The sequence below is a fragment of the Neoarius graeffei genome, chromosome 1 (genome assembly GCF_027579695.1).
Source record: "Neoarius graeffei isolate fNeoGra1 chromosome 1, fNeoGra1.pri, whole genome shotgun sequence".
NCBI lineage: Eukaryota > Metazoa > Chordata > Actinopteri > Siluriformes > Ariidae > Neoarius > Neoarius graeffei.
In genome coordinates this window covers 60,654,686-60,667,830 of record NC_083569.1, presented here as the reverse complement: position 1 = coordinate 60,667,830, position 13,145 = coordinate 60,654,686, and the positions used below count along the sequence as shown (strand labels likewise).

Here is a 13,145-nt window from a genome sequence, read left to right as displayed (position 1 = left end):
CGCCCAGCGCTCATCCGTTCGGCATTGTCGCATAGTAGTTGACAGCCGCTAGCGAAAAAAAAGTTATAACGCGGCCTCTATATTGCAACATTGTAGAAATAGATACATTGTAAGGTTGACTGCGCACACACGCACATTGATGCTGAATTGCTAGAAGCTTTATTGACATCTTGTTGGCTATATATGATTGCTGTAACCGGGACAGTTTGTTAGTGTTTGGTGTAAACCGGGACATTTCAGTGTCCCGATGGGCCTTTGTCGGGACTGGGGACATGCAACTCAAAATCGGGACTGTCCTGGTCAAACCAGGACGTCTGGTCACGTTACTTCTGCACTTACATCCGTCTCCCAACCATCTCTGACAGAATACTTCACACTCCCTGATAAAAAAGAATGCACATTCACCTGTTCATACGTCATGCTCAGGAACAAACTAATGTTAATGGAGCTAAACAGCCACTGTCAAATGGTGTGGTTGGAGTGTTGAACTCGACTCAGACCCGACTCGGATCAATAGTGGACTTGACTCGGACTCGACTCAAATTTTTTTTTTTTTAATGATTTGGACTTGACTTGGACTTGAACACTGGGGACTCAGGACTGGACTCGAGGTTTAGTGACTCGACTACAACGCTGCTGAGAGCCGAGATTCTCTGTATAATACATACAAAATCACGTCAATGTAGTTTAATTCCCATTGGTTTTTGACTATTCATACACCCTGTATATAATTATTTCCAAAATACAAAAATAACCCCAGGTAGAAATACACACCTAGCACTAAGTATTTATAGAATGCACCACCTATTTTTGTTTCTGATGCTGGTGTAGTGGTGCCTCTAAAGAGGAAATGATTGTTTCTTAATTGTTTAAAAGATTTCAAATGATTGTGAATGTATGTACTTCCATCCCCAATTCCAGAAAAGTTGGGATGCTGTGAAAACTGTGAATAAAAACAGAATGCAATAATTTGCAACTCATGGAAACCCTATAATCCATTGAAAATAGTACAAAGACAACATATCAAATGTTGAAACTGAGAAATGTTATTGTTTTTTTGAAAAATATATGCTCATTTTGAATTTGATGTCAGCAACACATTTCAGAAAATCTAGGACAGGGCAATGAAAGACTGAAAAAATTGTGTAATGATAAATAAAACTAATTTGGTTAATTGGCAACAAGTCAGTAACATAATTGGGTATAAAAAGAGCATCCCAGAGAGGCTGAGTCTCTCAGAAATAAAGACGGGGAAGGGTTCACCGCTCTGTGAAAGCCTGCGTGGGCAAACAGTGCCACAATTTAAGAATAACGTTCCTCAATGTATAATTGCAAATAATTTGGGTACAAAGGTACTATTGGGTTTCCATGATTTCCAAAACTTAATATTCTGTTTTATTTATGTTTTGTACAGTGTCCTAACTTTTTTGGAATTGGGGTTGTAAAATACTTTTTTTTTTCTAGCTAGTGAGCTGGATGCAAATTGACATGAAATCATTTACATATTAGGCAGAATTTCTCGGGTCAACTGAAGTGGCACTACCAGTTTCATACTGCACATACAAAATTAATTTGCTATATCAATCACAAGAAACATCTCCTTTTTGTCTTACAACACTATCAACAGTTTTGTTTCATTGTGATGTTAAATGGTTTGCCTCAGTGTCACAGCAGTGGTAGAACATGGTGAGGATCTTCTTATAAACCAGAAGGACTTCATTACATGACCAAAAGGCCATGTTTGCACAGGGAAAGATCTCTGATGAAATAGCTTACTTGTGTTAAATCATAGTGGAATGTAAGATGTCACACTGCGCTTACATCTTGCCCATTATTCATTCATTCATTCATTCATTCATTCAACTTCAGTAACCTGATATGACAGAGCTGGTTGTTCCTAACAATATGTTGCTTTTCAGAACAGCAATGCAAGTCATTGCTGGTGTTTCATATTAACTATGATTTCATGGTTCAGTCACTACAGGAAGTTCAAACAAATGCATAAAGCATGACGTACTGCAAAAACTAATTTCTTTTCAGGACATAAACAATGCTGTAAGAACAAGAACAAAAGTTTGTTCAGATGGCAAAAATATCACATCATTATGCTTTGAATAGCATACATGTCTGACAATATTGCGCTTTACTTAAGTTTATTGCCACAATACCAACACATTAGCACTACATATTAAAACAAACAAAACTCCTAAACTAAAAAAAAAAAAAACTTGGTTCAATTACATTTTCATTCAAAACAATAATTGTTGTAAATGCACCCACAGTGTATTGTTGCACAAATTTATGAAAATATGGATCTAATTTGTTGAAATGTTCAAACCAGATGCTCTGGGCTATATTTTAACCTTGCATACTATTCATTAGTCTGTTGTTACTTATTCCACATATTTCACAATTTAACTGGATGGTTGATAACATATTATGATAAATTATGCATAATAATAATAATAATAATAATATGACAATAACTATCATATCTCACCATGTCTGCTGGACACCTCTTGTCATCACACTATTGGACAATTCACAAAAGCTTGGTGTAGGCCTGGACAAACTTCTAGACCACGATCATTATCTGCTCATGTTGCTGGCCTTCCTTAGTCATCTAAGTTTCTCTTTACAACATAATTTCTCTCTACTATTTCTTGATATAAAGGCCATTCTGGTGCTTGTTCAGTCCCTTGTCATTACAAGATTAGACTTCTTTGTAGGTCTTCTCTTGCATACCATCAGACCACAGAAAAAGAGGCAAAATTCTTTCCACGTCACTCCATTATGTTCTATGTGATTTTCTATGTGATTTTAAAACACCATTTGACAACAAAGCCAAATGATGGGCCCCAGCCCTGAATCAACCTGAATGCACTTATCACAGTGAAGATTAAACACCAAATGGCCCACTATTTAAGTACTAAACTAGTACTAACAGAAGGATATTGTTTTGAGAGTGATCACAAAAGACTTTGGTCAGCTGTGCTGGTGTCTGCCAAATTAAAATCTAAATACTGAATAGATATGGTCAAAAAGTGCAATTGTGTAACCAGGAAATTCATAATAAATTGTACTTGCTTTATTGAAGTTAGGCAGCACAGTGGTGTAGTGGTTAGCACTGTCGCCTCATAGCAAGAAGATCCTGGGTTCGAGCCCAGCGGCCGACAGGGGCCTTTCTGCGTGGAGTTTGCATGCTCTCCCCGTGTCTGCGTGGGTTTCCTCTGGGTGCTCTGGTTTCCCCCACAGTTCAAAGGCATGCAGGTTAGGCTAATTGGTGGCTCTAAATTGACTGTAGGTGTGAATGGCTGTCTATGTGATGACCTGGCGACTTGTCCAGGGTGTACCCTGCCTCTCGCCCATAGTTGGCTAGGCTCCAGCTTGCCTGTGACCCTGTAGGGAGTGGCTACAGATGATGGATAGATTGTTGAAGTTATTATCTGTTTACTGATTGAGGAACTGTGTGTTAGTAATAAACAGTTCATGCTCTGCACACAAACAAAGGAGAAGAAGGCCATTGGCATTACAGTTTCCAATGCCTTTCTTCCCGAGGGTGTTTTGCCACAGGCAGTAATCCTTTCCCCACCCTTGCGTTAAAATCGCTCAGGAGGAGTAGGCAGTCTCCGGCTGGAAAACAGGAGATAATCTCATTCAGTTGTTGATAGAATGATTATTTGGTGTCTTCTTCTGCAGCTAAGGTTGGGGCATAGGCTGAGATAACAATGACAAAGTGGTTCCCAGGGAGAGGTAATCGGAGCGTCATGAGACGTTCATTGATACCTCTAGGTGCCAGATTGTAGTCCTTTACCAGTAGGCTTTGATGGTGAAGCCAACTCCATGGTTGTGGCATTCCTTAAGGTCTTTCCCTTTCCAGAAGAAAGTGTATCCAGCTCCGACCTCTTTGAGCTGGCCTTCACCAGACAGCCGGGTTTCACTCAAACCAACAATGTCTATGTCGAATCTGGCGAGTTCTCTTGTGACCAGTGCCGTTCTTCTTTTGGGGCTGTCCGAGTCCTTGCAATCTAGGAGTGTTCGGACATTCCAAGATTCAACAGTAAGGTGAGAGGTCCGAGGTTTTCTTTTTGAGTTTCGCCCACAGAGAGGATGTCCCGCTGGGCGCGGTACCCCAGCCAGGCTCAGATGTGGCTTCTGATTTTTAGCCCACATTTTCTAGGGCCTTCACCATTAGGGGTGAGCAGAGGTTTTCCTAAAAAGGCCTGCCCAGTCACAGATGCAGGGCCGAATCGCTGTGTAGCCACAGTTCACAGAGGAGACGACCATCACCCATCTGCCGCCAGCATGCAGGTCCGGACAAAGAGCTTGCTGGACTTGTTTCCAGAAGGAGGCAGTTGGTGTGAGTTTATTTAGGGTGGACAACAGCTTGCTGGGATGTAGCCCACGCTCTTGGCCCTCAGGTCCTGTGTCTGTGGCACCGCTCGGGGAGACAAACAGAGAGTTTCTGAGAGTTGCATCAAGCTGCCGCAGTGATGCTGACCTCTCCTGCTCTCTAGACCTGCCTGAGTAATAAACTCCTGCCTGAGTTTATTATTAACACACAGTTCCATATGCCGAACCGCTTTAAAGCTACTTGGAAGCATCCTCAATCCAAACAGTGGCACATCCTTGACTATGTTATCATCCGACAACAGCACAAAAAGGATGTCCTCATCACCAGATGCATGCCAGGTGCTGACGACTGCTGGACAGACCATCGACTGCTCGTTTCGAAACTCAAGCTGACGTTATGCCATAAAACAAAATATCGGCAAAACAACGCCCCACCATGAAGGGAGTATGACGTAGGCAAGCTGTGCCATCCAGCCATGTTGGAAGCCTACAGAAAAGCTGTACAACATGGCCTTAACTCAAACCTGGCGGACCAAGGCTCGATTGAGGAAGAGTGGACCACTCTCTGCGCCGCTATCAACAAAGCCACCAAAGAGGTCATTGGCTTCTACCAGCGGAAACACCAAGACTGGTTCGACTGCAGTGACACCAAGATCACTGTGATCATAGATGAGAAATGGAAAGGCAGGATCATGCATGAACTAGGTCCCACCTCCACCAAAAAGAAGACCCATTACCAACAACTGAAAAGCCGGTGCCAGATGAGACTCTGTGAGATCCAAAACAACTGGTGGCAAGAAAAGGTGGCTGAGCTCCAGCACTACACCGACCTGAGAGACTTTCAAAACTTCTATGTGGGCACCAAGGCAACATATGGGCCCAAGAGAATATCCACGGGAACCCTTCTATCAGGGGACAACACCACACTTCTGACAGAGAGCCAGGACATTCTGAACCGATGGAAAGAACATTTCAACACGCTGCTCAACCACAACACATCTGCGGCAGAGGACTTTCTCTGGAATGTGCCCCAGCACCTTCATAGACCCTGGCTGTCCGTTCCACCCTTATTCAGCAAGTTTCAAACTGCTTTTAAGCAGATACGCTGGGGAAAGGCTGCAGGACCCGACAACATCCTGGTCAAGCTGCTGGACCATGGTGGAATTACTCTCAAGACTCGCCTGTACAATCTGATGCTCCAAATGTGGGAGGCAAAGCGTGTACCGAACGATCTGAAAAATGCGCTGATTGTCACCATTTTCAAGAAAGGGGACCGAAACATCTGCGGCAACTACAAAGGGATATCCCTACTCTCAATTGCTGGAAAAATCCTGGCTAGAATCATCCTCAATCACCTTCACGAGGTCGCAGAAACCACCTCGCCTGAATCCCAGTGCAGGTTCCATGCCTCGTGAGGAACAATCAACATGATTTTCTGTGCACGACAGCTTCAGGAGAAGGCATGAGAGCAACAAAAAACCCTCTTCCTCATTTTCTATGACTTAGAAAAGGCCTATGACAGCGTGCCAAGAGAAGCCATGTGGGCCGTCCTATGACGCTTCAGCCTCCTGGACCCCTTTGTCAACTTGATCCAGGTGCTACACAATGGCATGACAGCATGAGTTACCCACTAGAACACCATCTTGGATGAATTTTCCATCATCTGTGGACTAAAGCAGGGTTGTGTTCTTGCGCCAACTCTATTTTCTCTTTACCTCGCCGCCATGCTGCATGAAGTTCCACCAGACAACCCAGGAGTGGAGATCAGATACCGCTTTGACGGTGGACTGTTTAACCTGTCTCGCTCCCGCTCCAAGTGTCTTACCACCACCTGCAAAGTGATAGAGTTGCAATACACAGATGACAATGCCGCCCTGGCTCACTTAGCCCTAGAACTGCAGCAGTCAGTTGACAGCTTTTGCTCTGCATACTCCCGCTTCAGTCTGACCGTCAACACTGGAAAGACCAAGATCCTGGCTTGGACTAACCACTGCCTCCACACTATGTTTTTCCCCCAGAAGTGAATAGTGATGGGCATTAGCGAATATTTGTGAACATTCCCATGTACACACCTCACCTTCACCAATCGTGCATTTCCCAGTGCCCTGCACTGAATCAGGCTTTGGTGCATGGAGGTCTGATTACAACCAGAATCCACCAAAGCCTGATGCGTACCCCCTTGAATACTAACAGAGACACAGTACGTTCCTGTTCAATAGATAGTTTTCACATGATGTCACAGAGTCGGGGATTCCCTAGTGGCGGCCATCTTGCAGGTCAAGCTTACCATACGGGTGAATGAGCACACATTGTAACGCGTGAGTACAAAGTCTTCAAAAGAACCCAAGCAGGCTATTTAAAGCTAGCAATGGTGCACACCTGTTGTATTCACGGCTGTCGTAATAGGTCAGATGAAGTCAAGCGGAGCTTTTATGGAGTTCCCACTGTACGGGAGCATGAAGGCGAGCAAACAAACTCAGTATACAAAGGAGAAATCTATGGCTTGCGAGAATCAACCACAAGGATTATCAGCCTTCCAAACACAGCAAAGTCTGCTCCGATCATTTTATAAGTGGTAAGTTGTTTAAATAAACAATCAATTGTGTTTAAGTTTGTTTTTGGAAACCAAAACATCATGTGAACAATCTCTGGAGAATGCCTAACTGGAACCGCTGAGTGTACGTTTACATTGTAATGTACACTTAATATCGCTCGTTTGTCACATTTCTATTAGAAACTTGTCACTTCACTCACGCAAGGGTCATTTTTGAAAAACATTTTAGGTCTATTCTGTATGATTTGATTTGATTTGTGTTTGGGATGCAAACAGCGCGCCTTTTGGCGGATGCCGCCTGAATCGCGCAGATCCAATTTTTTTTTTAGGGGGGGCGTTGGAGTGTTTGATTATAATTTCAAAGTAAATTCTGTATTAAAATCACTAAATAAGCAAATCCATTACAGTCCATGAAACAGGAAGTATAAGGATGAGAAAAAAACAGTTTAAATCGCAAAGCTGTGCACATTTGCGCAGCCCGAGCGGTGTGCAGGACTGCGCATATGTGCGCAGCTTTGCGATTTAAACTGTTTTTTTCTCATCCTTATACTTCCTGTTTCATGGACTGTAACGGATTTGCTTATTTAGTACTTTTAATACAGAATTTACTTTGAAATTATAATCAGACACTCCAACGCCCCCCCTAAAAAAAAAAATCGGATCTGCGTGATTTAGGCGGCATCCGCCAAAAGGCGCGCTGTGAATATATAAAGTTGTATATATCAGACAGCCTTTAAAGTTTGATGAAGTCAGTTTCAGGCTTTGGAGCAGGCTTTGGCAGTTTCAGGCTTTGGCAGCCCTGCATAGTCACTTGAAAATGCATCTTTGTCCACTTCGTAGGGGTCAATTCCCCCAATCAAGGCCAGTTTGGCTGCATACCGTTGTCGTGAGATGTCGTCTAATGTATCTATATACTTCTGTTTGCTTGATTTTGCCGACATTGATCTTTATTTTAGAAAACTGACTATATAACTTCATAAATTAGTCCGAGATAACGTAGCCGGTAGTGGCGATGGTCCGTTTTGTTTGCCCCACAAGATGGCGGCTGGGGGGCGTTCCCCAGAATGCCGTGACATCAGTGAAAACTATCTATTGGGGGAAGCCCATGATGCATCAGGAATGTGAATCAGAATCTTCGCCTCTTTGCAGAATCGGTGATTCCAGGAAATCCCAGTTTTCCTGCTGTGCCAACAGACTTGCCAGACTTGCTCCCAGTTCTGGTGGACATGGATGGGTCCACCTGTGGAGAGAGAGAGAGAGAGAGAGAGAGAGAGAGAGAGGTGTTAGTGGCAGCACAGACATGGAAGGGGAGGAGGGTAAGGAGATATGAGGAGACATGTGCAGGGAGTGGGTTTCTAGGGAATTGGCCCCGTTTCTGCAGGGCTGAGGAAGGGGAAGGGTGAGGAGAGGAAGAGAGAGAGAGAGAGAGCAAGAGAGGGAGAGAAACTACGGGAGCGCCTACTCCCAGGAACATGGCCAGATGTTCGTCAGCCAACTCAATTGCTCTGTCCAGCGACATCAAGCAGTGGCACTGGACCCAATCTACTGCTTCTCTTGGTAGGCAAGCAATGAACTGCTCTATTGCCACGGCTTCGATGACCCTCTTCTGCCCCAATCACCACTGGCAGGTGTCCTGGAGCTGCTGGCCGTAGGCAAATGGCTGATTGGCTTCCTCCAGGTTCAGCGCATGGAAGCACTGATGGCGTTGCTCAGGGGTGTGGCCGGCATGTTGCAGGATCGTGTGCTTCAGGTTGGCGTACTCCAGCCTGTTGTCAGCAGGCAATTACTGGGCCACAAGCTGCGCTTCACTGGTGAGGAGCGGCAGTAGGCGAGTTGTTTGCTGCTGATCCGGCTACCCCCATGCCTCTGCAGCTTGCTTGAAGAGCACTAGGAAGGCCTCTGGGTCATCGTGTGGCCCCATTTTTGTGAGGGTGACATGAGGAAAGCCTGCTGACTTGGTGGCTGGGGCACCTACGGATGTGATGAGATTCAGGAGCGCCTGGTGGGCCTTCAGCTGGGCATGGAGCAATGCCTCAAAGCGCCGCTTCTGCTTGTGGTGCATGGCAACCAGCCCCTGGTGCTGGTTTTGTTGGGCAGTGGTGAGGGCATGGACAAACTCACTGAGTGGTGAAGACTCCATAACGGTGTTTTGCTTCTCACTTCTGGGCTTTGGCACCAGTGTAACAGTTCTCTGAGGTGGGACAATGAGGAACTGGGAGGCAGGCTTCCAAACAGGTGTGTTTATTCTCAACTTTCACTTTTCAGTGATCTAGCACGCACACACATGTGGAGTGATACATCTCTCTCTCTCTCTCTCTCTCTCTCATTACTGGTTATCCTTCAAAGATGCACAGAGATGCACATTAATAGCAGCAAGTAATTAGACACATGTTACCTGCTAGTTCAACCTGACTTCTCGCCGTTCACAGCTGACACTTGACCGCACCTTCGCTGCCATACATGCTTACAAATAATATTACTCAGAAATTGCCATATATAAAGAAAAAAGCAGTGGGCTTTAAATAGAACCTAGTAGAACACCACATTTCACCTCAGTATGCATAGAGAAGTCACCATTTAAATCTACAAACTGATCAAAATCAGTTACATAAAACCTGAACAGGGAAAGAGCTGTTTCTTTAACTTCAACAAATTTTGTAGTCTATCAAAGAGAGCAATATGATCAGTGGTGTCAAAACCTGCACTAAGGTCAAGCAATTATGATTAAATCTGGAATATTCAAGAAGCACACATGATTATGATGGTCAGTTGTCCATATACTTTTGGCCATGTAGTGTACACAAGTCTGTAAGATCACAGAAGCTGTGTCTCTTTGTGTGGTTAAAATACTGCTTTGCATGGGCCTGATAAAATTTACACAGTGTTGAACCTGTAGGTCTGCTTCCTGAACTAAAAAGCAAAACTATAAAAGACTGTTATTTACAAAAAGGAGAATGTGTGTAAGGGGATTAGGGGATTGTAACTAGATTTTATATTAACATACATGGAAGAATATATTGATGCATGTTTTGGGCATAGCCATACAGAGAGGAAGGGAAGGAGTGAAAGGAGGAACGACTTGAAAGAAGAGACATAAGATGGGGAATGTTGAACTATGTTTTTCTAAGTTGGGGAAAGTTAACCTAAAAATACCAAACAAATTGCAAAAAGCCAGAGAAAGAAAGTGGTTGAGAAACTACAAGTTGTCACAAACAAGGCTTACAAGGTAAATATTGATCACTATGCTTTAATTTAGTAAAGTATCTGCTATTGCATTATAAGTTGCAAATAACCTTTTGTTCAAGGAAGCTCTCATTGTACAACATGTTGATTACACAACGGCTATAGTTTGACTTAAGGTACAAATCTATACATGGATGTTACAACCCCTTGTAATAGCACAGAGATATTTTTCATGTTTAGATCACTGTAGATTAAATGTATTAAATTTACTCAATTTAATAGAAGCTAAATGGAAATGTAGTGGCAGGGCAATGGCCCATGGCAGAAGAGAACAAAATTCACATGGCTGAATCCTTTCCTATTTTCCTTTTCCTTGTTAATTGTCTGCTTTGTGTAACCAACTGTGTAACTTTTTGGTAATTGCCAAAAGTCAGTATCTGTTTGTGGCTGTGTGTGTCAAACTGCCTGTGTGTGTGTGGCTCTTTATGTTCTTCCTTCAGCTTGGCTTAAATATGAGCTGATTTCTATTTAAATTATATCAAATGGGAGCCAAGATTCTCTGTATAATACATACAAAATCAGAAGGAGCACTACCAATTTCATACTGCACACCCAAATTTAATTTGTTTTTTTTTTCTCAGAATACAAAATACTACATCTTCAGTTGCATTTTTTGTTTATTTTTATTTTCTTAAAAAAATTATATATATATACAGTGCCCTCCACAATTATTGGCACCCCTCGTTAAGATATGTTCTTAGGCTTCTCATAAATTCATTGTTTTAAATAATATAGGACAACAATGCAAAAAAAAAAGAGAAAAATCCAACCTTTAATTCAAGTGCATTTATTCAGTGGGAAAAAAATCCCACATTAATAAATAATTATTTTACATGAAATCATGTGTGCCACAATTATTGGCACCCCTGATGTTAATACTTTGTACAACTCCCTTTTGCCAACAAGACAGCACTTGATCCATCCGTCCATTATCTGTAGCCGCTTTATCTTGTTCTACAGGGTCGCAGGCAAGCTGGAGCCTATCCCAGCTGACTACAGGCGAAAGGCGGGGTACACCCTGGACAAGTCACCAGGTCATCACAGGGCTGACACATAGACACAGACAACCATTCACACTCATGTTCACACCTATGGTCAATTTAGAGTCACCAGTTAACCTAACCTGCATGTCTTTGGACTGTGGGGGAAACCGGAGCACCCGGAGGAAACCCATGCGGATACGGGGAAAACATGCAAACTCCGCACAGAAAGGCCCTCGCCGGCCACGGTGCTCAAACCCGGACCTTCTTGCTGTGAGGCGACAGTGCTAACCACTATACCACCGTGCCGCCCCATATAGCTCATCTCATTATCTCTAGCCACTTTATCCTGTTCTACAGGGTCGCAGGCAAGCTGGAGCCTATCCCAGCTGACTACGGGCAAAAGGCAGGGTACACCCTGGACAAGTCACCAGGTCATCACAGGGCTGACACAGACAACCATTCACATCTACGGTCAATTTAGAGTCACCAGTTAACCTAACCTGCATGTCTTTGGACTGTGGGGGAAACCGGAGCACCCAGACACAGAGAGAACGTGCAAACTCAGCACAGAAAGGCCCTCGTCGACCACGGGGCTCGAACCCGGACCTTCTTGCTGTGAGGCGACAGTGCTAACCACTACACCACTGTGCCGCCCTATATATATATATATATATATACATACACACACACACACACACAAAAGTCTAAAATTGATAAACATTCTCTCTATACCATTTCCAAAATTTACTCCATTTTAACATTTCCCCATAAGGAACATACCATAAGGATGTAGCCAGGCATGTATAGACATGCTATTGTAAAAGATCCAGGTTTGCACAGACATGGCACCTTTCAGGTTTCTGGTGAGACAAAACCTATTTTTGAAATTCTGAAATCAATCATTTTAAATTGAAACTGGCAGCTGTGAGAAATTGTAATACACTGGTTATTTCCTGATGCAAGCGTTGATGTGAATTGTGTGTGCAGATGGAATACAAAGTGACCGTGGCTACAGGCACCTTAGAGTACTCGGGCACTAATAACTATGTGTATATAACCCTGGTGGGGGAGAATGGAGAGAGTGAGAGGACACTGCTGGACAACCCAGGCTTGGATCTGTGTCGAGGCGCCGTAAGTGAGAGTGTAGAGGATTGACTGTACTGAATATGTAGCAAAATTTCTTTCTTTCTTTCTTTCTTTCTTTCTTTCTTTCTTTCTTTCGTCACATACCATTGAGGATACAACCCAAGCATCTAACTGAGCAATCAAAACTTTCTCAAGCGCTCAACAGTGGCTGGGATTTGATCTTGTACAGTTTTGGAAACTAGCTTGTCTTTTATCCATGTTAAACTGTATTATGAAATTGCTTCTTTTTAACAGGCATTGTTTCTCATTATTATACACAAATTGAAATTATTTCTTTTTATTTTATTTCATTCTTCTACAGGTTGATGAATACATTGTCCAGAGCTCAGCTCCTCTAGGTCGTGTGCTTCTGGTACGCTTGGAGAAGCAGAAGTACTTTGTGGAAGATAACTGGTTTTGCAATTATGTGAAAGTCACACCACCAGGAGGAGAAAACACGCAAACCTTCCCCTGCTACTGTTGGTTAGTGGGAGATATTAAAGTAGAAGTCCGTGATGGCACAGGTCAGTCTGAGCAACTGCCCTAGGGAGAGGATTTTATCTTATTCTAATTCAAGTTTAGGATTCTTAAGGGTGGCTTCTTTCTCTCTCTTTCTTTTACAGCTAGAAAGCTGTGTGATGAGATCCTGCCTCAGGAGCTGGCTTATCGAAAGGCACAGCTGCAGGAGAGACAGAAAACTTTCCGGTGTGTAGATTCCTGCACTAGGTGTCTGTATTTTGCATAGTTTACCGCTTGTCCTTTTACATTTACATGATTGGAGGCACTACACACTAGGCAAAATGTTACTGAGAGAATGTTTAACAGTATAGTACACAACTAACAGGCCACAGTTAACCCAATTGCACACAATATAGCTTATGCAGCTT

At 43.3% G+C, this 13,145-nt stretch overlaps 1 protein-coding gene across 2 annotated transcripts in view; it reads left to right on the top strand.

The window, feature by feature from the left end:
• Positions 1–13,145, top strand: part of alox12 (arachidonate 12-lipoxygenase) — a 56,259-nt gene that overhangs the window by 20,461 nt on the left and 22,653 nt on the right. For both annotated transcript variants that reach the window (XM_060935861.1, XM_060935870.1), the window contains exons 2-4: positions 12,121–12,264; positions 12,581–12,782; positions 12,882–12,963. In XM_060935861.1, the coding sequence (XP_060791844.1) occupies positions 12,121–12,264; positions 12,581–12,782; positions 12,882–12,963 (428 nt within the window). The remainder of the gene's footprint in view (positions 1–12,120; positions 12,265–12,580; positions 12,783–12,881; positions 12,964–13,145) is intronic.